This window comes from Phalacrocorax carbo, chromosome 8, assembly GCF_963921805.1.
Source record: "Phalacrocorax carbo chromosome 8, bPhaCar2.1, whole genome shotgun sequence".
In the NCBI taxonomy this organism is placed as follows: domain Eukaryota; kingdom Metazoa; phylum Chordata; class Aves; order Suliformes; family Phalacrocoracidae; genus Phalacrocorax; species Phalacrocorax carbo.
Window position 1 is genome coordinate 34,155,942 of NC_087520.1, and position 27,998 is coordinate 34,183,939.

Below are 27,998 nucleotides of genomic sequence, written 5' to 3' on the forward strand. Positions count from 1 at the left end.
GAAGGCCACCAGGTTTGTCAAGCACCATCTGCCTTTAGTGAAGCCATGTTGCCATTTCCCAATCATATGCTTCATTTGACTTGTGATGCCCCCCAGGAGGATTTATTCCATAACTTTCCCAGGGACTGAAGTAAGGCTGATGGGCCTAGAGTTACTTGGATCCTCCCTTGAGCCTTTCTTGTAGATAGGGGTAACATTTGCCTTCCTCCAGTCCTCTGGGACATCCCCCGTTCTCCATGACTTCTGAAAGATTATGGAGAGCGGCCTTGCAATGATGTCAGCCAGCTCTCTCAACACCCTCGGGTGGATGGCGTCAGGGCCCATTGATTTGTGGGGGTCAAGCTGCTGTAGTAATTGATATACTAACTCTTCCTTCACTGATGGTGGGTCGGTGTTTGGTTCAATTGGCAATTTTGTTCCCAAAGCCTGGGACCCTACAGTGCTGGTAAAGACAGGTGAAGAAGGTGTTGAGGACCTCTGCCTTTTCTGCATCATTGCTGATTGACTCTCCTTTTCTGTTTAACAGTGGGCCTATGTTTTCCTTCTTTTTCTGCTTGTGGTTGACGTGTCTGAAGAACCCCTTTTGTCTGTTTTGAGTAATTTCAATGCAGAAAGTAAGATACCATAACATATTAGCAAACAATGAAAACTGCTCTGCTGGACACTAATCTGGCTCAGAAATCTTTTTTATATTGAACATTTTTCAAGTACTAAAGTGTTGCAAAAATAATACATCAATATTAACATAACAATTTAGAAAGTATAAATGTGTGCCAAACTCAACTGAATCTCCTTCAACCTGTATGGCACTTAAAACCAAACTGGTGCATATAAAATATTTTACTCAGCAGCTTCCTCTGCTGGAACAACTTCCAAAAGCATCTGAAGGTGCATAGTGATGGGCTCTGAGGAAAAAAAAAAAGTTGTTATTAGAGGCTTTGAGAGAACAGTATTACTCTTTAGACTTATACTATTTTTTCTAAGTGAGAAAATTATCCTTGTGAGTAGTTGTCTTTTTCTGTGGTCATATCTCAAACTCTAAAACATAAGAGGTGAGGAATAAAAGCAATCTCAAGACCCAAGCTACTGGATTCCAGGGTTTCTAAACTTGCTCGTAGTAAGGCACAATATTTCTAATTGCATAATTACATAATATTTAATAATCCCGGGCATCAGGAGACAGATGATGGCGGGGGGGTAAGGTCTGTAGAACTAATTCTGGGCATTCTTTCCTCTTCAGCTGATTCCGTTTTCCCTTTTAGAAACACCTGTGTATCCTGTTTTCCCTGAGATAGTTGCAGAGAGCTGCTCCTGAGACTATGCAAAATGATTTTACAAATGGTCACACGGGGTTCTTGCAGCTTTCACATTACTCCACAGCACTGTGATTCATTTTGGTCTTAATGCTGTTAACATTTTATTTAAGATAGCAAAACTGATAACTTGAGCTAAAAGCAGAGTGGTTTGTGGCATAAGAATGTATGTCTGCTAATCTTTAGTTAATAGCTAAAGCAATGTTTTGAAATGTGAACAATCGAAAAAACTAACTTTCCAGATAAAATATTTGTTAATATTAAAAGTCAGTTTTTTCATACTACTACAGTGATGTTTTAATTATTTTTTAAATAGTACCATTTTTTCTGAAGTCAGGCATTACTTTTTCTTCACAGGAAGGAACAAAATACAATATTTAGTAAAGCTCACTATATGTCTGGAAAATTGCCTCCCTCCACACCCCACTCGTGATTTAGATGGAATGGACCAGATAATGAGCTTCACTATGGTAATTACTTTAATCTAAAGCTCAGTGCTGTTCTGTTGAATTGGGAGCTGGCTGGCTGAGGTATACTTACTTGATATTTTTTGGGGCCAGTTGAATTTAAAGTGGACAAAAAGTACATAAACTATAAGTCCACTAAGTATAAATAAAACACAGTACAAATAGGCCAATTCCGGTGCACTGATGATTGGTGCCAATACCAGTAAAATGGAGACTAATGTCACTATGACTGGAATGATGATTGGTATCTGCAAGACAGAAAGCACAAAATTACTTGTTCATTCTTTTGCTCTTCTTACGGAAGTTGCATATATGAAAGAAGAATGTTTTCATTGCCTTATGCAGTTTTTCCTTTTAAAATTTATGTAATTAAATGGGGCAATTGAAAGAGTATCAAGAATATGGATAGGGAAAACTCTCCTGCTAAATCATTGATCAAGATATCTTTGTCTAAATTGCAGTGTAAAAATTTTGCATTTTAATGAGTCTGGGACCTGACTCCAGTGCAGTGACCTGGGGTCTTATTTTGGGTACTCTTACTGTCAGTGGTAGTCTGCTGACTGCAGTTTCCCATCCTAGGAGATCTGGCTTGTGCCTGTGGTCTGTGCGAGTAAAAACAGACATTGTGTAATCTTTTCTCAGTCCTTACAAGCTTTGTCCTAGTGCAAAACTAGACCAAAGAGAAGAACTACAAATAAATAGCTAGGTTTCAGGTCGGGGGGGGAAAAACCAAAGGAGGAGTCTGCCTGAGGATGTTGTTTAAATATCCAAATATCTAGGATGAGTTTGTGTTTCAGAATTTATGTGAGTGGAGGAAAAGCCATACTGAATGCTGAACTTACCCTGATTGGTCTCCTGAGTTCCTTTCTTGTAAACCTCATAACAATGAGTGCAAGTACAGTTAAACCATAAAACAGCCAGACTGCGAAACTAAAATAATTTATAAGTGTATCAATGTCACCAGGGATAATATAAATAATAGCAATGGCCCCCTAAAAAATGAAAACAAAAATTAGTATAGGCTATTATAAAAGAAGGCTGAATTTTACTTCTGTGTCAGTATAGGCTTATGTTTATGGTGTTCCAGAGTGTGATCTGTGAATGATTTTGCTTAAGCAAATACATTTGAGCGTAAGTGTATTGCAGCACCTTTAAAGATAGTGTCCACATTCTGCCAACATGGGTTTATTTTTGTGTGCAATCTTAATTCCATTTTAAGTCAAAAGACTTAGAATTTGTATGTGTTAATCTGCTTTGTTGTTGACTGTGTATCTTGGAGAAGTGAGGATACTAAATATATTTTCAGGCTATTAAAGTTACTGGGAGTCAACAGAGCAATTGAATTTTGAGTTTATCTTGTTTTACCTTGAAGATAAGACAAATGAGTAAAGTATATAAAAATAACAGAGAATACACAGAGCCATCCATATAGGTTGGAAAAGACCTTTAAGATGGAGTCCAACCATAAACCTAACACTGCCAGTTTACCACTAAGCCATGTCCCTAAGCACCACATCCAGACATCTTTTAATACCTCCAGGGATGGTGACTTAACCACTCCCATAGGCAGTCTGTTCCAATGCTTGACAACCCTTTCAGTGGAATAATATTTCCTAATATCCAGTCTAAACCTCCCCTGGTGCAGCCTGAGTCTACTTCCTGTCATCCTAGCACTTGTTACCTTGGAGAAGAGAGTGACTCCCACCTTGCCGCAACCTCCTTTCAGGTAGTTGTAGAGAGCAATAGGGAGGTTGAGGGGAGACCTTTTCTCCAGACTAAATGACCCCAGCTCCCTCAGCCACTCCTCTTAAGACTTGTGCTCTAGACCCTTCATTAGCTTCATTGCTCTTCTGTGGATGCGCTCCAAGATATTCTAGGTTTATTTTAATATGTATTACTGAATGGAATTGTTTTTAGTGAGATGTGAATGCTTTCTTACAGGGAGGAAATAGGCAGGCTAGTGATAGCTTTCTTTCAGGCATCCTGTGAAATAAAGGATTTGCCTCATACTAATAATTCATCTAACTTTCTTAATTTTGTTTTTATGCTGTGGATTCTTAAAAACATTTTGATTTTAATATCCAGTTCTGGAATGTAACTGTTCAAATTGAGAAACTGGGGGGTTTTATGTAGCCTTTTCTCCTAATGTGTATTTAACAATTTTCTTGTCTAGACAGGCCAAAATCTATGTCAAGACTACTAGTAAGAAATTATGAAAGCACGTATTACTGGACAATTTTTGTTGATAATATTTCTTACTTCGAATATATACTTACATAAAATATGATAGCAGGTGCTGGTGTTAAACGCTTAACACTGATGTAAGATAGCACCTTTAGCATGTGCCCTTCACGACCTGCAACGTAAACAAGTCTGACAGAACAAAAGAAAGGCAGTCTAGTTAGTGTGGCACCTAGGCTTTAAGTGGCATTATTTAAAAAAAAATAAATTAGTACCATTAATTTTCAGGTTTGATTTATTGTGTGGCTATATCTTAATATAATTTCATTGGTATTTCCTTTGATATGCAGTAGGATTTAAGGAATATTGTAGTAGCCTCAAATAAGGGAAATAACCGGTAATAAAGCAGTGAACTTAAAAATAATTCTGAGACAGTATTAAAGTAGTGAACTTGAAACTAATTTCAGAATCATTAGTTTGCACAGTTAATTTAAAATTATTTTGGAAGAAAATGTTAGCTACCATGTCCCTTTTCATTAAATATTTCATTTTTAATATGCTTCATATTAAAAAGCTATGTTGAGAATTTTCTGTCCAAAAAAATGGTCTTTACAGCCCTATCATATTCAGATGGATTTGAAATAAAAAATATTTTAAAATAGTAAATAGAAGTGTTGAACAACTAATAGAAATAGGTTCCCTTCCCAATTCTTATCTCTATCATTACTGGTGTAGTCGTGTTCTTGCTGATAATTTTAACTGTTTAATTCTTAGCTGTAAACTTGATGAGAGGTAAAGAAAAACCCAAACCTTTTGTACTATACCTGCTTTGAATTAAGAATAGGAGACCTTATTTTCTGATTTTTCAAACCTGCATAGCCACTGCTTCTTTTTGAAAACTAAACATAGCTAGATTTGCAGGTAGTTTTAAATTATATTTTGTATGTTTGGATCAGAAGAATCTCTGTATCTTTATGTGTGTAGATACATAAGTGTATAAATACATTTTTCTATCCTTTAAAAGTTTTCATTTTAAGATATTTAGAATGGGAGCTTACCTGCCTGCAGTAAAACAGGTCCCATTGGCAGATCCAATTGTAGAAAAGGCCACAAAGAGAGGAACTATCCAAGAAGCTGGATAAAGGACTCTATCTCCGAATGTCTGGGATATGGGATTAAAATTAATCACTTTTTTGTCATTTTTAACTACCATTTGGTATACTAAGTAATGTTGGAGCCTCTTTAAAAGTACAGTAAATGGGTGTATAAGGTATGTTACTAATAAAAACATATGGTTTCTATTTTGTGTAGTTATTAAAGAATGCTTTGCCAAATGGAGACCTGGATTAATTAATGAACCACTCTATAAAGAGTGGAATATTGTTGCTGTGGTGTTGGAGATGCAGCATCTGTAGGAAACATTGGGAGACAGATGTAAAAAATACATAGAAATTAAATTCTGTTAAAGGCATCTCATTTGGGGATGTGTCTGCAAAACAAAAAGAAAGATAGCATTGCAGCAGAGAGCCGTGCATACACAAGGTGGTTTCAGCCTATACAGAAAGAATAACACTAATAGCAATGGCATGACAGCCTAGGCCTTATAGATGAACAAGGAAAAGACAACCTTGCTAAGGCCCTCCACTGTGCTTCAGTTTTCACCTGTGCCACAGTATGTTGTTACTGCAGGATGGATTAGATACAATGTAGGTATGCTAATCTACTGCAAATAAATTTGAAGTAAAACTTTTTGGACAGGTAGGTTTTGGATTTTTAGTTAGGAGGTGGTTAACTCTTAAGTCAAGCATACAGACTGCTGGTTTTGCACAACTGTAACATCAGTGTTTCTTTGTCCGGTAGTGGGATGCTTATCAGTGCTAAGCTAGAAGTCTACTTACAGATGTATAGACCTCTTTATACAGTGCACTCCTTTTGCTCCTTGCTATGCTGCCTTTGTACTCCTTAGTGGCAGCTTTGAGATTTTGCTGTGAATTTAGTCTGGGTTTAGTGCTAGCTGATGTGTGTTGTTCATAGATTGTAAATTTAGTGGTGTACTGAAGAAGACTAGTAAGAACTAGTAAGAAACAAGATATAATTTGATATACATTGCTGTACCTCTTGGTGCAAACAACATGCTGAAATGCACTGAAGTTCTAAATTTTAAAATATTTAACATTTTAACATTTTTAAGTATTTCTACATTGGCGTACTTCACTGTGCTACACTGCATTTTGCATGCATGTCACATACTGTTAGTTTCCCAAAAAAACTAACATTAGGAAAAATTGCTGCATGACCTCTCAACAGTTATTTCGGAGACAAATGTCCCATGGAAAATGTACTGAGTGGAACTGAAGAGACAGATATGTTAAGGTTTTAGAAATTTATTTGATCTCTAATTCTGTCTGTAATAGTATGTCTCGCGATCATGTTATCAGGGATATTACTTTGCTCTGTTAAGAAAAAAGGCAAGAATAAGGAGGAAGAGAATTATGGGCTACTTGCTGTTATCTCCAGAATGACAAACTTTGATCTGCTGTCATTTTGCATGCACTTGTTTCCCGGAAATATTGGAAACATGGAAAAAGGCAAAGCAGCAGTCAGATGTTACTTTTCCTTCCATCTTTTTGGTGCTTATGGAAAACAGTTAACCTCTGAGCTGTAACGTTTACAGAATGTTAGCTGAAGACTGCATTACTTTCGCTTGCCTATTTTTTCTTGGGATGTGACAGAACTACTGTTTCAATTAAGCATTACTGAAATAAATTTTACATTAAGAAAATGGGGAAAAAGGTAACACTGACAGCTGAGACAGAAATTAATTGTTTCCCAAGAAAAATTACAGGTTCCTTTTTGCTCATGACTCTAATGCACACAGCCTTCTTCAGATGCTCTATTACAAAGTAAAGTGGCTTACCACAGCAACTGCCTGGGACTGCAGGAGTTCTGTTGAAGTCATTACGGTGAAATATGAAATGTTTATCAGAACGTAACAAACTGTAACCAAGGGGATTCCAATAATTATAGATAGCGGTAGATTTCTAAAGAATGCAAAAGTAAGACTCCATCAGCATTGCTGTATCACTGGTAGAGTTGTCATAGTAAACCGTGGACTCTTACTTTTCCCCATATGCTTTTTAGGTGTATTTACATTTCTTTACTGTAGAGCCATGGAAACCAGGATTTTAAAACAGGAAAATACAACTTTATGCAAACTTATGAAGCCTGTTATAGATGCTAATTAGCTATTGTCCATTAATGCTTAAACCTTGAATAACCATTGCATTTAAAACCAAAGCAAAATACATGCCTGCTTCTACAAAAATATTAAGTGTTTGATTTCTGTTGTTAAAAAACACTGCTTTCCTATATAGTTTTACCTGTAAGGATTTTTAAGTTCTTCTGTGATGTAATTGAGTTGGTTCCTAGAAGGAAAAACATTCATACAATGTTATTAGCAGTCAGGTGTTTAAATACTAATAATATATTATAGAGTCAGGTGTTATTTCTTGTATTACTGGTTTTTACCTTTTCAGTTAAAAAAAAAAACACCTTATGGTAGGGCCAGTCTTTTACGTGGTAAAACTGTGGGACAAAAAACTATGTATGGGAGCTTCTTATGCAAATGTCAGCCTCCTGATTGACCCTCTCTTCCTCCATTATCTTTTCCTGCTCGCAGTTTTAGAAGTATCACTGAGATTTTTAAATCAGATTGTCTTAATTCTTGGATAAAATACCCCAAATAAGAACAAAAATTTGGCAGACTTATCTCAGACTTACAGGAAGACCTTTGAACTTCAAGCTTTGCAATGTCTGAGTCTTCTCAAATAAAAGTGCAAGCATACCCCATGCCAGGACTGAAGCAAGCCTGCTGATGTTTCACAGTTGTTCTGTAAGTCATATTGTCTAGAAAACTGGCATGAAAACCTTTTTAAGGATTACACATATCAGAATTATAATTTCTAAATACTCATTTTTGCTAAAGCTTGTAGACCAGATTGAAACAAGATTTTTTTTTTTACTCATCCACTTCTGAAAATGTGAGGAGTTGGTATTTATAGTTCAATAGGCTGATTTTCAAATGTCAATGCCTGGTGTTTACATATTGAAATAATTATTTAGGCACTGGCTTCCCTGTCCCCGTAAAAAATCTAGGTGAGTGTCTGAATTAGCAGATTTACATGCCTGAGTTAAGGCACTCAAGCTTGGAAATAAAACCTGAAAGAGGAATCCATTTAAAAGTAAATACAGTTATAAGCATCTAAATGGGACTTGCTTTGTTGTTAGTTAATATTCTTAATTCTTTCCAAAATATGGATCTATATGCAAACTATCACAGTTTGAACATTTAAGAATAGCATTAATGGATCGGACCTTGATATTAAATTTGTGTCAAGAGAGCCCTAGACCAACAGACATTCCCTTTAGTTTCAGGAAATGAAATGTGTAAGCTGTTTTCTGGATAGCGGGGATTAACTTAAATATTCTTGCCAGTAAGTAAGTTTATTCTTATTAAAATAATTCTGGAAAGCACTCTCCTGAGTATTAACTATAAGTGCTTTATGTAGATCATAAATGTAAACCTAAATCCATGCATATGTATGATTATTTTCAAATGAAAGTGTTTTCTTAAGTCTAACAGGGTAGATAGTAATGGATAAACAGATGTGGAGATTTTATATTGAAAGCTGCTCAGGGAAGAAGACTCCAATGTTTTGACATTAATTCCAAATGAAACTGAATAAGAAAAAAATTGAAAGTTGAATCTTTTGAATTCTGACACTTAATATTTTTGTTTTCCTGTACTAATCAAACACTGCTACATACTTCACAAGAAATTGGATTTGGGGTAACCGGTAGGGGTTCTGGGAAGGCCCTTTTGCCTAATGTAATGGAATCAAACTGAACTACATTCTCATGACCACAATATCAAAGCACCTTCAGCAGCAAAGCACTAGCCCTTTCAGGATCTAGTATAGTTTCTTTCCCTAATAAACAGCAACTTTAGGATTTTGGGGGGGGCTTGGGATTTTTGGGGTTGTTTTATTTTGGGGTTTTTTTTAACCAAACTGGTGTTCTTTTTCCAGAATTCATTAAGAGATTCTTAATAACAAGTCAGATGTTAACTTTTTCAGATTATATCTTTGAGTTCTACAGGGAGAGAGCAAACCAGTTAAAGGCTGTTAAACCGTACCCATTAATGCTAGTAAAGATATCTTACCATCCATCATATGCCCAAAGTCCATTATAAAATGCCAGACCAATAGAACTAACAGAAATTTTACTGTCCTTGAAAGAATCTTTGAAGTTTTCAGTTTTTCCTGCAAATAAGATATAGATTACTGATCAGTGTTGAAATTAATTCCTTTAATCCACACCAGGTGAAGAAACATTCAAACATCTGTTTCATGTTTTAAAACATCTCACTGTTAAAATCAATTAATACCAATTTTTCCATTGGTCTGTAGTGTTCCCACCCCCCTTCTCTAAAACAAAATACCATAGTGTCCAAGAGATCTGGAACTAAAACCCTGAATAGAGAGCGCCTTATTGTGGTGCCACTTCTGTCAGTGGGAATTTTTTTTTTTAATGATCATAGTAGAAGCTAAAATAACTTTTGCAAGTAAAGTATATTTAATTACCTTGTGCAAGGAGAACAATTCCACTTATAATAATGATTGTGACAATGATCATCTTAGCAGCTGTGAGAAAATTCTGGAGATAGCTTCCCAGCTTCACGCTCAGTGAATTGACTATTGTAATTACCACTAAAAGAAATAAATTTATTAATTTCTGCATTAAATTTTTCAGAATTCAGAGTTGCTGGTTAAAACCTTTTCCCCCTCCCTTATTTAGTCTACTGCTTTTTTCCTCACACTGTTTGTCTATATTATTGAAACAGGTTTTTAACATACTATGTTTGGATAACTTTTAAAATAGCAAGGAAAAACAGTTATGAACTAGATTGATAGTACCTTAACAAAAAAAAAAAATTGAAGTTGCACAGCATTCTGATAAATACAGAATTTCTCCATGCTTAATTTTTTTTCCTTTTCTGCTAGAGATAAGCATTCGTTCTACAGCTGTATCTACCATAGTAAGAATAAAAGGAACTTAGGACTAGGAACAAACCATTTTTAAACCTAGCCTATTTATATGTTGTTGAATTAGTTGTTGTGGGAGGGACTCTGTAGAAAGAAGAAAACTGTGTTCCAAAGTTTGCTGTTGCTTTCAGTGTAGGGTCACTTCCTGATGTCTTCATGAAGACTGACCTGCTGAAGTCTTACTGTGCTGAATAGAAATTGCTATACAATTATGGATCTTGTCTCTTTCTTAAAAAAGTATGAATCTTACCAATGGCAGCTGCTGCAAGACACTTGATGACAACTTGGGGTGGATCACAACCCGGATAAAAAGGAGCTGATGCATATTCCGCAAAGCTGAGACAAATGATTGCAAATGAACTGGGTTTTGTGACAAGTAAGCTTGTCCAAGAAAACAAAAATGCTGGAATTGGGCCAAATGCTTCCATAAGGTAAGGATATTCTCCCCCGGATTTTGTGATCATTGTACCAAGCTCAGCAAAACAAAGTGCCCCTGAATAACAAGAGAAGCACTTATTACTGGTTATTTAGCTTATGTACTACTTAAACTATGACTGGCTAGAGCAGATTATCACTTTTTTATAGGTAGCAAAGTTAAGGAAATGGGTATATACAATAAATTATTACTTTTTTGTGTGTTTCAGTGCACTTTATGTGAAATAAAATTTTAATTACTTTTGAACAATTGGAAAAAAGAAAAACAAACTAGTAAGTTACAGTCCAGAATTTACTCCTATTTGTGTTTAAGACTTCAGCAAATGAAGTATAAACATTCTGATTTCATATTGCATTTTTTTTTAATAAACCAACACCATAAGAAGTATCCAAGTGATAACTGCATTGGCTGACCTACCCTGTGGAAAATTGAAAAAAAAAAATGGACTAGCTGCACAATTTTACTAAGCTCAGCTTTAAAGGACAGTGATAATTCTAGATTTATTGCTGTATCTGGCATTTTGCTTAAAGGTTGGTTTTTTGTGTATGCCGTGTACTTGACACAGTGCCCAGAGAATTCCTTTTTGGTTTACTTCTTGAAATATTTTGGGGTGCTTAGTGCTAAATTTTCAGATGATAGAATATTAGGTTTACACAGTTTTACAGGTGGAAAAATAGAAGTACCTAGCTCGCTTGCCAGTAAATTCCACACTTTGCTTGTGCTTTAAGTAGAGAAGTATTCTCTTTATTACATTTAGTGGCTGAAGTAAGCAAAGCTAAAACTTGCTTTCAAAAGGACCTGAAAATGTGCTTTACAACTTTAAAAAATTAATTTATCTTTTATAAATAGCACACATCTTAAATTTTGCCTGAGTGCTGCTACAGTCGTCTGGGTCTGGTTGATTTTGGTCTAGGTGCCATTAGCCAGTTTGTGAAATGAGAGCAGTATGCAGAAATAGTAGATACAAAGATTTAAGCAAAGGTTTAAATTCTTTGTTGACCTATTTACCTAATGTTGCAAGAACTCCACAGGCTGCCCAGATGATTAAAGAAGGACCCACAGCTCCAACATTGGCAAGTACTGATTTTGGAGAAACAAAGATACCTGAGCCAATAATTGTACCAACAATCATACAGATTCCACTGATGAGGCCCACCTTGAAATAAAGGAGAAGTTTTGGTAATTTCTAGTAATTCAATAATTTTTTATTTAATGCAGTTATAGTAATTGTCATGACTGATTTATTTTTTCAGCTTTCAACATACAGCTTTTACTAAGTAATATAGTAAACTGTGTGAAGTTTCTTTTCTTTCCAAGATGCATGCACACCCTGTGGCATACTCCTGCTGTTCCTGGAAGTAGTTATTTGGACTTTGCCTGCCTGTGTATTTGCTTTATTAAACCATCCATATGTAGATCTGAAATCTAACCTTGTACAGGTGAACATCCCCCTTCCACTATTTGATTAAACGCTGAAATTCTTTTATGAGAACTTGAGGAATTCTGAATTTTTTAAGCTTCAAAAATATACTTTCTTGGGTGGAGTCTTTTTTTTTTTTTTAAGCAGCTGTTTTCCTCTCCTTGCCTCAGATATTTGTGCACAGGAGTTACCTTGATACAGCTAGGTAATGAAAAGACTATGTTCTCCTGACTTTGTAGTGACCTACATGTTAAGTGAAACAACTAAAACTTGAGGTGTCTCCAAAAAAACCAATGGCATGGGCTACTTAAATTTTATTGTTAGTTATGGCTAGTCTAATAACACCAATGTTTCACCAGTCTTGGCACCAAACTAAAACTACATAGAGAATGTTTTTCTAGGTTACTTCAATTTAAAGAGGAATTCCAGTCCTTCCTGAGAGCAACTTGTACATCTCTCTTCAAAGTATATCATAATTTTCTGGAGGAAACAAATTTTCGCTTGTCTTTCAGTACCAGTGGCTGTTTTACAGCCATAAACACTAACAAACTTCCAGAAGCAATGAGCTGAACAGCCCACTTCAGCCTCTGAGAAGTACGTGTGGAAAGAAACAGTAAAGTTTATGAAGTGTCTTACTTGATGAGCTTTGAAGTTATCAGAAAAATAATTCAAAGACTTATAACCACAATTAAAAAGTACATATTCTTTATCAGAGCTATTTAACTAGTAATTACCATTTTCCTAAAATGTAAACCAACCACACCGTCAAGACGTTAGTACATCACTGCTAAATGGAATCACAATTGCAGTTTTTGTGCAATGATGGATGTGCACAGATCCCCCTACTGCCTCCCTCGGCCAGCCCCTCACGCACGCGGACTGAAGTTGGAAAAGAGAAGGTTTTGCCTGCTTTTGTAGGTTCATCGTTTGGGGTTCATGACTCTGAATGGACTGTCCATCCTCTTCTCCATCGTCCCCTCCTTTTCTTTTCCTCAAGCTTTCTTCACCCATTTCGTTTACTTGTTGAAATCTCTAAGGAAATAAAAACAATCTATCAGTCTAGCATGTTAATGTTTGCTTGAGTTTTGCTGATAGAGATGGGTCCAAAATAGTGTAGTTAAATGTTGCCAGAAAACACACTCACTCACACACACAGTTGCTCACTCCCATCTAACTACCTGCTTGGAGATTAAATCGAAGAGGTGTTATGTCTGCTTCGCCTCATCCATCTGACTTGCTGTGGATTCTTCTCATACCCCCCTGGCAGTGAATATCTTTCTACTGTCTCAGGTTACATTCAGCTGAGAGGATCTCCTTACCGGAACAATCTAGGTTTTATAGGTAGTCCCTCCTTTTAATTCCTCTGGAGGTTCAGGCAGATTGAATCTTTCTCCCACAGGCTAGTCTGTTGTTTTATCTAGGAGACCTTCTTTCTGATCTTTGTTAAATTAGGCCTTGTCTCAATTCCTTGGAGATGCAAGTATCTGCTAAACCAAGTGTTGTCTCCTGTAATTGTCTAATTAGCAGCTCTTTGCCTCAGAGAGTCACTTGTCTTCTCCGTGTTGCCTCAGGGTGAATGTCTTCTGCTGAACGTTTTGTTCTGTTTAGAATTGGAATGTGAACAGTTTGTTTTCTAATTTAAATTTAGACTTGTGATATTTTTTTTCGTGATGATTTTGCTTGTTTCCCGAGGTATTGGCATAAAATACAACCTGAGATAGTGAAGGAAAATGATCGGGTTAGGTCCTGATTCTTAAAAGTTGATTCAGTCAAAAATCTCTTCTCTCCTCAGACCCTACAATTATAATTACTAGAATCTGAATGTTGAAGATCATTTTGCAGTTTTACAGCCAGTAATTCAGGAATGCATCATGTTCAGGCAATTTAGGTAATATCCAGTAATTTTTGGCTACAAATACTGTAGCGTTTTGTATTGACAGAACAGCTATCTCAGTACTGCTGGTCTTCAGAAATATTTGGGCTATAAAGATATCCAGTTTATGTTTTGAATTAAAGCTTCTTAAAAGAAATAATCATGAATTCAACTTTTAAGATTAAACCTACAATAGAAAATTGCCTATGGAAGGAATGCAGGACTTGGGTCACGGAATTTTATTACAGCTTTGTGCCCAACTTCTCTCTTTCAAGTCTTGTATCCAGAATGTTTTAGTCATCATCTTGTAACAATTAATACCTTCACTTACCTTATTTATTTATAGTTGTTTGGTGTTAATCAGGCTCCAGGAATCTTTGTATAGCGTATTTTTTTTTCTCCCATTAGATTTACCAGCCAGTTAGACAGCAAGACATGTCCATGTCTGAAACCAGAACACGCAGAAGCAGCAGCAGCTTAAGTACAGAGGTTATAAAAGGTAAACATTAAACCCATTCTCAGCCAAGAAGCTTTGAGATAGGAGCCACAGGTAAACCAATAGTCCAATTAGTTTATCTTCAAAAAAAAAAAAGTCTTTGTTCCATTCATCAGAATGTTTGTCCAATACCTAAGTAGTATATTACGTAGTGAGAGTGAACCATAATGTGAAGAGTCTATTTTGATGATTTTATATGAGGCACTTTCTAATTTAGAAACAGTGGAAAGATAACAGTAAAGCAATTGTTGTGTTCTGGGTGCATTAAAAATATCTGTCCAGAGGTTAGCTGCATCCTGTAAAAATAGTTGATATTTTTAGCTTGAGGAGGTAGAGGAGTGTAAGTAGAAATCTTGCCTTTGTTTTCTGAAGGCAGCTGAGGGTGCAGCTTGTGTTCCCTTCACCTGCAGTTTCAATTAATTTTTCATTTTTGTAAATGTTTAAAAATCTTGTTTTAGTGAAAAATGCTATTCTCTATTTCTATACATTTGTATATCTAGGAAAAAGGTCTTGTTATCCTGAATGCTGAAATAAGGTCACTTCTTCTGTTCCTGCTACTTATCCGTGAAATACTTGCAAAAAAGCTGTTTCACTTCATTGTTTTTGTCAATGCCAGTTGTACAGCTTTCCAGTATGACATCCAGACCAGTGAGTCCTGATCAACCTGATCTAACTTCAGCTGACTTTTTTCAATATACATCTACTGTTAAAAGCTAAAAGATGTATGGGGAATAGTCACTGATGTTAAGACTTGTTATCTTGTTAAGATAATACCTTATGAACAGTAGTGGTACAGGATTGGAAATAAGACCAAACTATTGGATCCAAGTATCAACAAAACTGTGTTCTGGCATGATTTGACAGGTTTCCTTTTTAAAAAAAAAAAACTTCTGTTTAAGCATGCAGGCTTGATCAACAGGAATTCCTGCCTTTTGAAATGTTGATGTAAATCTGTGACTAAAAATGGACACTAACAAAATGTGAAACAAACCTAAATGGGTTTATATTTGCCATGTTTTGTGATGGTTGAGCCAGACTTTCTGCTGTGAATGTCTTTCTCCAAGATTGAGATTGCAAAGTAATGTCAGCACTGAAAACAAAGCAAAGCTGTATTTCTTTTACTCAGTTTTATTTGTTCCTCTTTTTGTTATTGTTTAATTCTTACAGAAATTGGGTTAAGCTTCAAGAGAAACTCTTCCCTCTTAACTGACTTCTTGTTCAAAAATTACCATCTGAATAAAAGTCGGACAAAAGGTTTTTTTTCCTCCAGATAAAGAGAATAAAGAAAGTTAAAACTGTAGTCTTACTACAAAATATGAAAAGCCAGATATCAACGAGTTATTCCTTTTTCTGCATCTTTTACAAGGACTTTAAAATATTTTTCATTATAATTGTGAAGTAGGGTTAAATAAACTAATGTTTTTGCATTCCGTTAATCGCAGATGCCTTGTTTGGGGTCAGATATTATATAATGTACTTCTATGTTCTCTATAGCTGATAAATTTCTAATTAATTAATTAAAATTAAGATTTAAAATCTCCTTATCGTTCTCATGTTTTCCCTGAAATGCCACAGACAGTGTTGAAAGAGCAAATGTGAAAAGAAAAAAAGAAGGGAAGGAATCATATTATGCGGCTTTGTCCCTCAAAATACAGTAGATGCACCTTTCACATCATCTCTATGCTGGAATTTCCAGACCAACAAGAAAAGGGGGGGGGGGAACCTTATGTAAGTTTGATGAAAAGGTCATGGAATATGTAATTTTAAATTCCATATTAAGTAAAGTTTTGCTTAGGAGGTTTTTTTAGATTTAGCGTAGGTAATCTTTGGAATTTTTTGTGCAGATGTATGTTCTACGTGTCTCATGATGTTTTCAGATTACTTTTCTGCATCAGATCTATACTTTGTTTCTTCAGGTACAATAAAGGCAATATTGAAAATATGTTTTTGGCCTGAGCAACCAGTTTCTTTAGTCAACCTGGAACGTGTACTTGAAGAGTTCACATCTGTTCAATAAGTGTCTTAAATCTCTGCCGGTGACTTGACCTTAACTAGCCTGTGTTTTCTTATAAAAATGGAAAAGTATCTTTATTTATTATCTAGTTTTGTTTTGGGGGTTAATCTTCCGGGGATGCTGTAAAGTTGTTAAAGGATTTGCAATTTTACCAGCAATCCTTTTCTTCCTCGGCCACTTAAGGGAAAAATAAACATTGAGTTCAAGGATTCTACTGCTGTTTTCTTCATGGAGAAGAGAAATGTCATTTTACAGCCATGGGAAAAGACTCCTTCCCTCTGAAATATATACATAGATGAAGAGATCAAGGAGTTCAAATTCCAAGGGGCTGCAGAAGCAAACACTCTGTGGGCTGGTCCTATCTAAACAGTGTAGTTTGAACCTTTTCAAATGCTATTTACCAATTAAGTCATAAAAAGTAATTTTCAACTTTAATTCGGGGAATAGTAAGGGCACGGTGTATAAATACGCCTTTTATTATCATTAGTCACTAATAATAAAGGTTAATATGTGTTAGGGTTGGTATTTATTGCTTGCAGTAATGCACATGTTCTGCTTTGACCAATTCTTAAGCAAATGTTAAGGATCATTCTAACTTGCAGATTTAGTCGTAGCTTAGCAGTATCTCAGAATGGATACTTTCCATTCTAACCTTGCTACTTAACAGGTTACTTAATTTTGGTCAGAGGACCAGTCTGTTTACTTGCACTTGCTCTTTGAATCCTACCATTAATAAATGTGCTGCAAGAAGTGATCTCACCGTTGCTATCCTTAACGGCATTTAAATTTTTTTCTGAGTAATTGCAGGCATGCTGCAAATGGAATATAAGAAAATAAGCTTTTTTTAATAGCTGTGTCGATGCTGGTTTGTGCCACTGGATCGCAAGATCTTTGCATTTTGTGGGAGTCGATAGGAAAGATTAGGTGACTACATAGTTCTTAATGCCCATAGTATATATGATTTTTAAATACCTGCAGTTTGTTTCCCTACTTGGTTGGTTTTTTACAGTGTAGTTGGTTTTGCATCTGTGACAAGTAAGTCTGTTGAAAAGATCTTCAGGTTTGCTAAAGGTTTTGCGCTACACCTGCCTGAATAGTCCATTTGTTTTAGTAAGACAATATTTTTTTTGTATTATGTTTTATAAGCACAGCTGTTCAGAGATTCTTCATGAATTTGTAAATGCTGGGTATTCCATTCTATCCAAAAGATCACAAAAAAAAATCAAGGAGTCTCTTCTCAAGGATATTCTAAAGGAATATTGATAGCCTGTGAAGAAAATTAGCTTGACGACATTGAATCAGAGTTTTTTCAGAGCTTTTGGCAGCCAATGTATTTAACAGTCTTTGAGAGCTTGATCAGAATTAGTGATTTCCCTAATACAGAGCAGCCAGCTCCTCTTCTTTTCTGGTTTGAGGAGTGAGCACCTCACTTTGATCTCTGTTTTGAGTCCAGAATTCAGGTTGCATTCCACTAGTGTTTCATCAAGGAGGGGCTACCAGATACCATTGGCTTTGGATGGTTGCATCTTTAGTGGGCCCATTTCTAGCTAAAGAAAGAAAGCACTGAATACTAAAGCACTCCGTAGAGGTTATGATGCTCTGTGCTACCTACTTTTGAGGTCTCCGTTTAATTTTGAATTTACCAAAACCAAATGCATGATAGATATAAAAAAACCTTTTAAGTACTACAGTATCATATCTTTAGATATTTCATATCAATGCATGTTTATACAGACATGTTAAAATTAATTTAGTACAGGAAAAAGATCTTACACTCTGTGAGTGAGGTTTTCAAGGTAAAGAGGCCTTCAAAGTGCATCTGCTCTTCTAGATTCAAGCCGACTGACACTGTAGAATTTTTACCATATTTATTTACATTAGATTTGCAGAGTGGGATGAGTGCTCAGAGCTCTCCTAAATGGAAGAGCTGTGCCTTGCCAGCCAACGATTTGTAATCCCAGTGGAAAAGCTCTTAGAACTCCTGATGCAATGTGCCAGTATAGTGGCATGAATTTTTAATGGTGAAAAATCTTAGGGGGCTTTCTTCTGAGCTGTTGAAGAGCCATGTTGTGGCTGGAAAGATAACAGCATCCTTCTGGCTTAAAAGAGAGGAAGGGAAAAAGAAAACAGCTGAATTTAAATTACTTGTAAATGGGCTGGGGACATTTTCTAATAGGCTGGAAATTAGAAAATGAATGATGCTCAGGTCACAGGATATTAGGACATGGTTATCTTAATGTGTCTGAGTGTCAGAATCTCCCTAGTATTTACACAACACCTGAAGCACAGAGCATGCAATGCTCTGCTCTGACAACAGAGTAAGAAGTAATGTCAATGTCTTTCAAGAATAGCTGGAAAATGCGTTGGACTCTCCAGTGGTTTGTTTTGGTTTTGGGAAGGTGGTGGCAGTGTTTGCTTTCCGAATTTATAATCACATTATTTAATCCAAATGTTCTGCTAGGGAAGATTATGTTTAGTTACTATGGACAGAATACACTCTGTAAATTCAGCAATGAAACATTATTGTGACTAGAGTACCACAACTTCTGAATTGTTTTCTCAGTTTCTTGACAGGAATTGAAGAATGCTCCGTGTTTTGTGAAAGGAAGGTGAAACTACTTCACTGGTTCAATTTACAGACTGGAAGATATTGTAAATAGAAGGAACGTGCAGTGTGTCAGAATTGGTATGCTCTGTCAGCAGTGGTTGAGGTAAAGTAGTAAGTTGCTAACGTCAGGTGGATACCATAAAAAAGATAAATAGGTATGGGTAGAGTTTTTGTAATAGAGTAAATCAGCCAAATAATTTCTTCGGTAAAGTATCTATATTTAGTTTAGTATCTATGAAACAAAGCAAAGTAATATTATTTTTAAAATCTCATTAAGTTCTGGGGTTATAAGGTACAGTTTTCTTCAATACCTGTGTACTAACCAAGCTCATTTACTTGATTATGCAAAATTCCAGCACGTTCACACTTGAGTGTGTTTGGAACTTGTTTCTAAATACAAGGTGATGATTTACTCAGAACAGGATAGTTAATTCTTCATTTCAGCACTTTAAAGATGCATAGCAGTTGTTACCTGTGCAAACAGGAAGAGTATTCTGTTTGTTTCTTTAGTGTATTACAGTGCCTACCAGTAATAGCTATGACACTGGACTCTAAAGGAATGAGTTGCAGTGAGTATGAATTTATCAATAACTGCCAAAATAAACTGGCTTTATTTCTCAAAGTTATAAGCCAAGTTGGTAGGGGAGAAATACTATGAGATATAGATATGTATCGGTTTTGGAAGGGCTTTTATTGGTGACTCTATATTCTGCCAGCAAACTGCAGAGCAAAGGTCTAAAAAAGTATATTAAAATCAGTAACAGAGTAGATGAAGAACTAATTGAAAAACTTAAGCAGAAAGAAGCAGTGGCTGAATGTCAGTCTGGGAAAAGGTTTGTTCTGCAAGAGTGTGCCCCTCTGTTCTGTTTAGTGGTTGTGTTTATGTTGTGGCTGAGGGAAAATACTGTGAATGTACAAATTTGTGAAGAGTGCAAAATCGGGAGGATGCTGTAATAAAATGGGCTGGTGGAGGGCTAGAACATATTGCCCAAGGAAGTTAGATGGATGCCTTCATTACACACCTTTAATGAAAGATAAAGCCAGTATCTGCCAGTAGTGGCCCAGTAAATCCTCCTATAAGGGTATTTTTCAGTGATCCTAGATTTTCTGCAGTGTGCTGAAAACTACACCAAGCATGGGAGAGAAATCAGAACAAAGGTACCAGCTTCATAAGACATAACAGTTAGTATCACGAAAAGCCTTCATGGTTGCATAATTATTGTGTATACAAAACATCCTGAAAGCTTTGAGTTTATACTTGTGAATGCTGAGAAGCATTCACAGTATGTGCTTTGGTATGTGCAAAGTGATTTCTATGCAAATCGTGCCAGCTGGAGAGAGAAAAGTAGACCTTTGTTTGTCTATTTGATTGCTCCAGGAGGTGCAGGTGTCAGAGGTTTACAATATCCATATAATGTCCACAGACTACGTGGTAGTACTTAGGAGTTTAGGTAACAAGTTCTACACGCATTTGTGTGACAGAAGCTCTGCCGCCTCTGTCAGCTTCAGGATTTTGAATTTCTTAAGGCAGTTGTTCTACAGTTCAGATTGTGCCTTTGGTGATTTTTCCCAATGCTATTTTCTTCCATGAACTTCATCCCATTACTTAGTGTGGCTTGTTCAAAGGTTACTTGAAGTAATTTATTTCCATCCTTGATGTTAACAGAAAAGTGAAGAATGATTACAAGTTTTGTTTCTTCCTTAGTTTTCACACACTAGTTAGAGAAGAAATCTGTAACTTTGTGTTTCCTAGAGGCTCCCTCCAAAGATGAACCTGGAGTAAATGTTGCCAGATTACTAGCTTTCTTGTGGTTTAGCAGTACTGCATTTTTCTTTGTAGTAGCAAGGAGTGGAAACAATTAAATCGGTCAATGGCTACTATTGTATAGTATTAGGGCTAGGGAGTTTAAAAACAAAATTTTAGTGGGGGAAGTCATCTTTCAAAGTCATCTTTCACTCTGTGGAGAAAAGGTGAGGTAACAAGATCCTAGTAGTTAACTGGGGTCAACTGCAGCCATGTCTAATGCTGTAGGAGATAATATATTTAAATTTCTTAATTCTTAAAGAATTATCTATAGTAAAATGCACTATATTGTTTACATTTTATTCTTTTGCATTGTTTGCTCTCATTATTTATTTCTCAGCTGAAGCAAGGTGAATGTGGAGCTTTCTGCTTTGATGGCGCAGGTTAATTTAACAGCCTTTTGCAGGTGCTAGCAGAAGGATTTTACCATGTCACTTGGTGCCTGATAAATGCAAAAGCAGCAGTTGGCAGGTGTTACATGGTGGGCCCTTTTTGGCTAAATAAAAGCATTACATCCCCTGCAACCAAAGAAACTTCAAAAATCATACAAGATTAGCTCCTATCTTGATATTGTAACCCTTGCCTATTTTGCACACTTTTTCATGCTCTCATTTTTTTATAGCAGTACTCAGTTTAGATGCTGTTCATCTCTTCTAAGTGTATCCTGTTGGAAAGAGAAGCTCTGGAAGCTGATGGCTTTGGTCTTGAAGACCATTAAATGATTTATGAGCACTGTCATAATCTCTGCTCATAAAGATCACAGACTTTGTGAGGGCAACTTCTCCGAAAACTAGACCTTGATATATGAAGTTTGAAAAAGAGTTGAATTCCTACTGCTTCTCAAAATGTTTGTGGTTACAAGTCATGTATCTTAAAGCAGGGTGACCACAGTCCCTAAGTAAGAGCAGGATCCTGTTGTTTGTGCACTGTACAAAGCCATCAAATACAGTTCTGTCCTGATTTGGTATCTTATCACCCAAGCAGTTCAACATCATGAAAATATTTGTTTCCCTTTGGTAGGGACATGCAGGTTTATTTTGAATGGGAAGGAGTTTCTTTAGTTGCTTTTACTCAGTTTTTGTATCGGAAAAAAAATGTTTTCAATGATGGTAGAAAGTCTGCAACTGGTTCCTAGTAAATGTAGTGCTGTGAAATAAATTTTTCATTGCTGAAGGTTTCTCTGACAAATATGGTTTTCAAGTTGGCCTTTTGAAATACTTATATCACCTGTAAGTTTTGGTGTGCTAATGGAGAGTTGTTTACACTTGCTAATTATAAGGAAGCTCTAGTTCTTACATCTCTCCTAAATTGTTCTAGCTAGAAGTAGTTCTTCAGGTGTACAGAGCTATCTCTAGTATATTGCTAAAATGCAGGGCACAAGAATTAATTTTCAAGTAGTTTTTGTAATGCTGTCTTGATCCCCTGTCCTTTTGACTGTATTATTTTAGATTATATAGGCTAACAAATTTTTTCATACCAAAATCTGAGAAATTGGTGTTTGTGCTTTTGCTCAGAATTGCAAGATGATTAAACTCATATGACCAGTGGAGAGGAGAACTAATTAAACAGTGTCCAGAATACTTGCACGTATGTGTATGCAGCACGACTACCGCAGTGAAAATGGGAAAATTGAGATTGGCCCATATTTGGTAGTGAAAGGGATGCCTTTCTTTTCACCTTTGATTTCAAACTGCAATTAGTCCTTAATTAAACATTAGATTGGACTAGTGACACCATTCTCTTTCAGTACTGTTTTAAAGGGAAGAACACATACCAGCAACTAGTTTTTTTATTGGTTCAAGTTCTATCCTAACTTGTCCTGTTTACATCTAACTTCGGTAGCACTTCTCTTTCCTATCTTCCTGTTGAGAACTGCAGCAGAGCAGAAGACTGTGGAGAAGAACCACTGTGCATAAGGTAGCAGTATGTTTGAATTGGGTTTTTAATACAGCTACAGAAGGAGAAGGTAAGGAAGGTGGCCATGGCCTTGGTAAGGAAGGTCCTTGGTGGCCATACCTGAGAACTGCTGATCGCTCTATTCTTTAACTATTCTTTTACACTGTGATGAGATGCATGTATTTCTTTAGACTTGTCTGATACCCCTTATTTAATCTGTCCATTTCCCCTGCTCCTTTGGTAAAGTAAAACACTGTCAATCTCCTGCTTGCCTGGAACATAATTTAAAGTTTATTATAGACTAGACTTCCCAGCACTGGCATCTAATTCACTGATGATGTTGTTATGGTCTTAAAATGTTGTTTCACTGGCAATGCATCTTTATGGAATTAATTAGTAATGAGAAATTAATACGAGAGGATAATGCTGTCTATTCATTCCAAAAGGATGGATCTTGTACTTGCATGATGGCATCTATTCACTGGTAATAAACAAAAATAGTTTTCAGTTTCCTACATTCTAATCTAATTCCAACCTAACCCATTTAAAACTCTTTTTTTCTGGTTTTGGATGGAACCAAAGTATCCTTTAATTTGTTTTAGTTGCCTGATTTGAATCAGGGTTCCTTCTGCTGGATAAATGCCTGTGTTCTATGGCAATATATGGAAAAGAGTATATTGCACGTATTCTCAGCCTGTGAAATAAAAAGTCTCAGTATTGGAACAGTTAAGTTCAGCCCATCTATCTCTCATTCAGTGTGTTGGTTACACTGCATCTTTCTGTGGTTCATGACGGGTTTATTTGCCTAATCCGAGTTGTAATAAAATGTAATGTAGCAACTTTGTTTATAGGTCTGTTAACCTAAGGACAGGCTGAAGGACTTCTTTTCCCAGCAGCAGAAAAAAGCTGTTTTGCTGAATGGATGCAAGCATATTAAGTAAAACTGCACACAGTTCCGGTAATTAAAAGAATGAGGCATTTTCTGGCCAGTCTACACAATTCTGTGCAACCTCAGTCATCCCAAGTGTTATCAAAACTCTGCCAGGCCAGTTGTGGGTCCAGGCCTGCTGAGGTGCAGCTTCCGTCGGCAGCAGGTAGTGCCTCAGCAATGCTATTGAGCTGTGCGATAAACGGGTTGGGCATAGATTCGGAGAGGGCACTGCATTCTGTATGGTACTGGGAAAGCCTGAGAATCCAGTGTGAACATACTTTTTTTCCCCACTGAATAGCTTTTCACTTTTACAACACCTGTTTTCAAGTAGCATGTAATTGCCTGAAATTTGATCTGCAATGCTGAAGTGCTCAGTGTTTCTTAACTGCACTTGGTGCTGCATCAGGAGTTCAGCACCCTCCTTGGGCGGCATTTTCAAGTCGTCAATTTCAATACCACGTGCGTATATTTGGGGGGAGTGAATTAAAAATATATGTAACTTGTAAAGATTTTTTAAGAAATAAAATGTACTGATAAACTCCCTGTAGTGATTCCTTGTGGGGTTTGGTTATCAAATGATGCAGTTAAAATTATCTTTAATTGCACCTCCTGGAATTAACCTCAGTTTTCAATATTCTGAAGCTGGAAAGAGTAACTACCAAAATATACACCATGCCGTAAACTGGGTTCATTTCTAGTGGCTCATTTGGGGTTTTCTTCCAGTGCTCAGAGAAAACTGTTTTTATTTTTAACTGCTTCTTAAGCATAGAAGTGATGGTGATCATCCTTTAAGCCCTTTATTTCTCCTAGTTAGCTTTTGAGACACTGGATTTTTTGTTTGATTAAGTAGTGGTATTGTCCGCTAGGCAATCTCTTTTTTTAATTTTTAATTTTAAAAATTGTATTTTTTTCAAAAGAATATCTGTATGTGTAATGGCTGTCTTTTATGGTTTTTTCTGATCCTAAAATTGGTGGTCTGCCATAAACATTATTTAATGTACTACTTATACACAGAAACATACTAAAAGCAAGTGTTTTAATGCAAGATGAAAAGGGTCCGGAACCTAAGATTTATCTTTCATCTGAAAGAGACTTCAGGGAAAACCAATTCTTTTAGCTGTTCATAAAGTAGAAAGAGAAAACTAATTTATTTCCTAACTGTCAGAAGGAATTGGAAAGAGGCACCTGTCTAATCATTAATTCTCTTTGTACAATACTTGACACTCTTGCAAATATGTTTGCTTCTGTTAATCTGAAACAATTCCAGGATTTTACTGTCCAAGAATGCTAAATGGTGATACATACCTATGTTTTTATAATGTCTTTTAATAGGATTCTGTGGAATGCCAGAAAAGTGGTCCTGAGCCACAAAAGGGAACATGGTGTTTTCTGAGTTTTCTTGCAAATGCTGTGGAAACTGAGTATGGATAATCTCCCAGGGATTTGATTAAATGCTACCTCATTTAAAGTTTAACATAATGTTTTAATGATATGCAAATGAAAAAGCAAGTGTAGCATTTAGTGCTAGGTTAACGGTTGGACTTGATGATCTTAGAAGTCTTTTCCAACTTAAATGATTCTATGATTTCTGAACATAGAGTGTCACTGCCAAGGTGCTGTCCTGTGAACCATATATTAAAATGGAGCTGTGAAAATGGCAAGCAGGTCTGGCAGAAGTGTAATGCTAAGACATTCCCAGCTTATTGAAGTGGAAGAACAGTTAAGCTAATATTGAGGGAGTTTTGAAAATCTCACTTCTGTTTCTAAGGAATTACCAGTATGATAGCTTTTTCCCTGTAAAGTTATTTGTACAAAATCATGAGACATATTCAAAAGGGCAACTAAGATGACAAGAATATGCAAGTCATGTACCTGTGGCGTTCCAAGGCTGTATTTGCATGCACAGAGATGCTTATCTTGAACATACAATATAAAATACTTCATTTTTGAAACCTGCCTTCAAAAACATGAAAAACTGTGGGTATAGCCATGTTTGCTTGATGGTCTTTCAGGATTACTGTAAGCATGCATGCGGATTGGAGCTTGTATGGAAATCAGGGGTGTGTATGTCTATATAGTCTACCTATGACTTGTCTGAATAGGTATTTCAGACCTTCCATTCCATATTAGTTTTTTCAAATTCAAGGAAGACAGGAGACAGGACTGGTTTAGCAACAGACCACTTCCCCCAAGCCCCAGCAAACCCCCCCCCCCCCCCCCCAACTTAATATATTAACTTATTTAAGACTGTGCTTAAAAATCACTTCTGATGTTTTGGTTGTTATTGTGACTCACTGAGTCCTAAAATAATGGAGTTGAAAGAGCCAGGAGAATGAAAGGATCTGAAGTTGTAACTCTTGGTTAAGTCTGGGAGGGACCATAAGATGGTAGTGCTAGTTTTGTTAGTCAGAGTCTTAATGTGGCATGTTGAAGTTTTATCCTGACGAGCTGGTAAAGTGGTTGCACTCGTTTTATTCCCAGCCAAGGAAAAGTAATTCAAGTACATATTAAAATCCCACTGATTGTAGAACTCGTGCATGCTTATGACTTGACTACATTGGTGTTCTGTGTCTCATCAAGGTGGTATCTAAGTGCACTAAGATTTTGCAACTGCTCTGTAGTCTTTGACTTTCCACTCTATTGCAGAAGCTGACTACAGAAATGGTCCATAGACACAGCGCTGAAGAGAGTAGTGTGAGAGGAGGTGCCCTCCACACCCGCTCCTAAATAACCCTGTTCTGGGGAGTCATGGCTTTACCCTGAAGGAAAACACCTCAGGAAAGCAGGAAACTTTCTACACACGAACAGTATGTATTCTTTTTGGTATTTAAGTTTGGTTTCTAGTCTTCTTGTTAACTTTGATCAAAGCCCATGAGATTCTTCATTATTCCTGTCATACAACTATGAGCCTGGACTCCTGTAAATCCACTTAGTGGACAGTTGTGCATTCAGGCACCACCAGGCAAATTTTTGTCAGTCCTTCAGGCAAGATTTTTGACAGTCTGGTTTAAGGGACATCTCAGGATCTCAAGATGCTTCATCACCAGCACCGAGAACAAACAACACATTTTTTCAACTTTGATCATACTCAGCTAAACTTTACTTGGTGATTTTGGGAGAATTTATTAAAATTTGACCTTTTCATTAAAATACATATAATAGAGACACATTGTTTACCATATTGGAGGCTTTCTGTCCTGCTGTTCACTTGTTTTGTGGCAAGGTATGTGTCTGCTGGAACACCAAGCTTACCAGTTGTTTATCTTGTTAACTGGACACTTGTCTTTTTGTGTTAACTTGGAGCTGTACCACATTTTGCCTTAACAAGAAATAGCCTTCTCTTCAAAAAACAAAGTCATATTTTAGGCTAGATTTATACTAGTGATGTTACAGCTGGAGAACAGGCTGTTGTCATATTGACGACACTAAAAATACTGTGATTTTGAAGAAGGTAAATGTTCTGTCGCATCTTGTGTTGTCGAAAAAGTCAAATTCAGGCACTGAGTTCTCTTTCTTGGATGAGAGGCAATAACACATCTTTATTTTTATCACTGAGATCCTTGTTGAATTTCATTTTTAGTAGGGGATGAAGGTTTCACATCACAATAGCTAAAATCATGTCCGTAAACTAGGTCCTTCTGAGAGGTTTCATCTAAGTGTGGCTCATGAAGTGTGACAGTGCTCCACATGTTGTTCTTCTCCAGGGATTTATGTAAGAGTTCTCTTATTCTCCTGTTTTCTTTGGATGTGGATTCCCAAATGATGTCAAGTTCCCCTTCTACTTTTCTAGGAAAAAATGAAGAGAAATCCTGATTTTAAGAACACCTTGCAGCAGTACGTAATTACAGAATATGGATAAGAACATTATAAACTGCATGTATTTAGATGCTTGAAATTATCTGACTGAAATGCATTCCAATTTTGTTTTTAACAAAGCCCACTAAAGGTAATGCTAGAGAGGATGTGATCAGAAAGAGATTTGGACCCATGTGATAAGTTGGATAAAGTCCACATAAAAGAGTGGTGTGTGTGAGATCCAAATATCGTGACTGCCACCATCCACTGAATCGGGATCCGTCGTGGCTGCAGTTCTGTGTCCCGTTAACAGGTATGTCCCTTTGTGCCAGGGGCTGAGTTCTGCATCTCTGCTCAGAGGCTACAAATGTCTGATCAAACTGAGCATCAGACTCTGTGCTTAGCTAGTGCCTCATTGTGGAGCTCAAACAGAAGTGGTGTAAAGTTTTGGGGTTTTGTTGTTTGGTTTGGTTTTTTTTTCCGGGGGGGGCAGGGGGGAAGGCAAAGATAGTGAAGGGCAGCCCTTAAGGCATTATAACCTTATGGCCCAATTTCTCTCACTGCCCAAGCATAAATGAATGAATTATTTAGTATTTTTCTGAAGAACAAGGTTATTTTTCAAACATGGCAGCTAATGTTTAATAATGCAGTGTATTCCAG

The 27,998-nt window shown here is 36.5% G+C and overlaps 2 protein-coding genes across 5 annotated transcripts in view; both read right to left on the bottom strand.

The window, feature by feature from the left end:
- Nucleotides 1-670: 670 nt before the first annotated feature.
- Nucleotides 671-26,825, bottom strand: SLC7A9 (solute carrier family 7 member 9). 2 transcript variants are annotated; one of them, XM_009508977.2, is made up of 14 exons: nucleotides 26,721-26,825; nucleotides 14,126-14,239; nucleotides 12,828-12,953; nucleotides 11,510-11,657; nucleotides 10,316-10,558; nucleotides 9,604-9,729; nucleotides 9,183-9,282; nucleotides 7,342-7,386; nucleotides 6,879-7,002; nucleotides 5,020-5,123; nucleotides 4,057-4,153; nucleotides 2,623-2,772; nucleotides 1,854-2,028; nucleotides 671-905 (listed from the first exon to the last, which is right to left on the bottom strand). In XM_009508977.2, exons 3-14 carry the CDS (start codon nucleotides 12,930-12,932, stop codon nucleotides 841-843), a joined length of 1,482 nt encoding a protein of 493 aa, XP_009507272.1. In that variant the 5' UTR covers nucleotides 12,933-12,953; nucleotides 14,126-14,239; nucleotides 26,721-26,825; the 3' UTR covers nucleotides 671-840. The 2 variants fall into 2 exon arrangements, with proteins under 2 accessions (XP_009507272.1, XP_064315605.1); XM_064459535.1 differs by lacking the exons at nucleotides 14,126-14,239; nucleotides 26,721-26,825 and adding an exon at nucleotides 13,100-13,629.
- Nucleotides 26,621-27,998, bottom strand: part of CEP89 (centrosomal protein 89) — a 45,377-nt gene continuing 43,999 nt past the window's right edge. For all 3 annotated transcript variants that reach the window (XM_064459531.1, XM_064459530.1, XM_064459532.1), the window contains one exon: nucleotides 26,621-27,329. In XM_064459531.1, coding sequence (XP_064315601.1) covers nucleotides 27,092-27,329 — 238 coding nt within the window. In that variant the 3' untranslated portion in view covers nucleotides 26,621-27,091. The remainder of the gene's footprint in view (nucleotides 27,330-27,998) is intronic.

Bases quoted from the DNA above. Each gene is read 5' to 3' on its own strand.
- SLC7A9 (XM_009508977.2), bottom strand. From the start codon at position 12,932: ATGGGTGAAGAAAGCTTGAGGAAAAGAAAAGGAGGGGACGATGGAGAA. The intron at 5,124-6,878 runs GTAAGCCACTTT...CCCATATCCCAG, and splicing joins AGTCCCAGGCAGTTGCTGTG to ACATTCGGAGATAGAGTCCT. The intron at 4,154-5,019 runs GTAAGCTCCCAT...TTGTTCTGTCAG, and splicing joins ACCTGTTTTACTGCAGGCAG to ACTTGTTTACGTTGCAGGTC.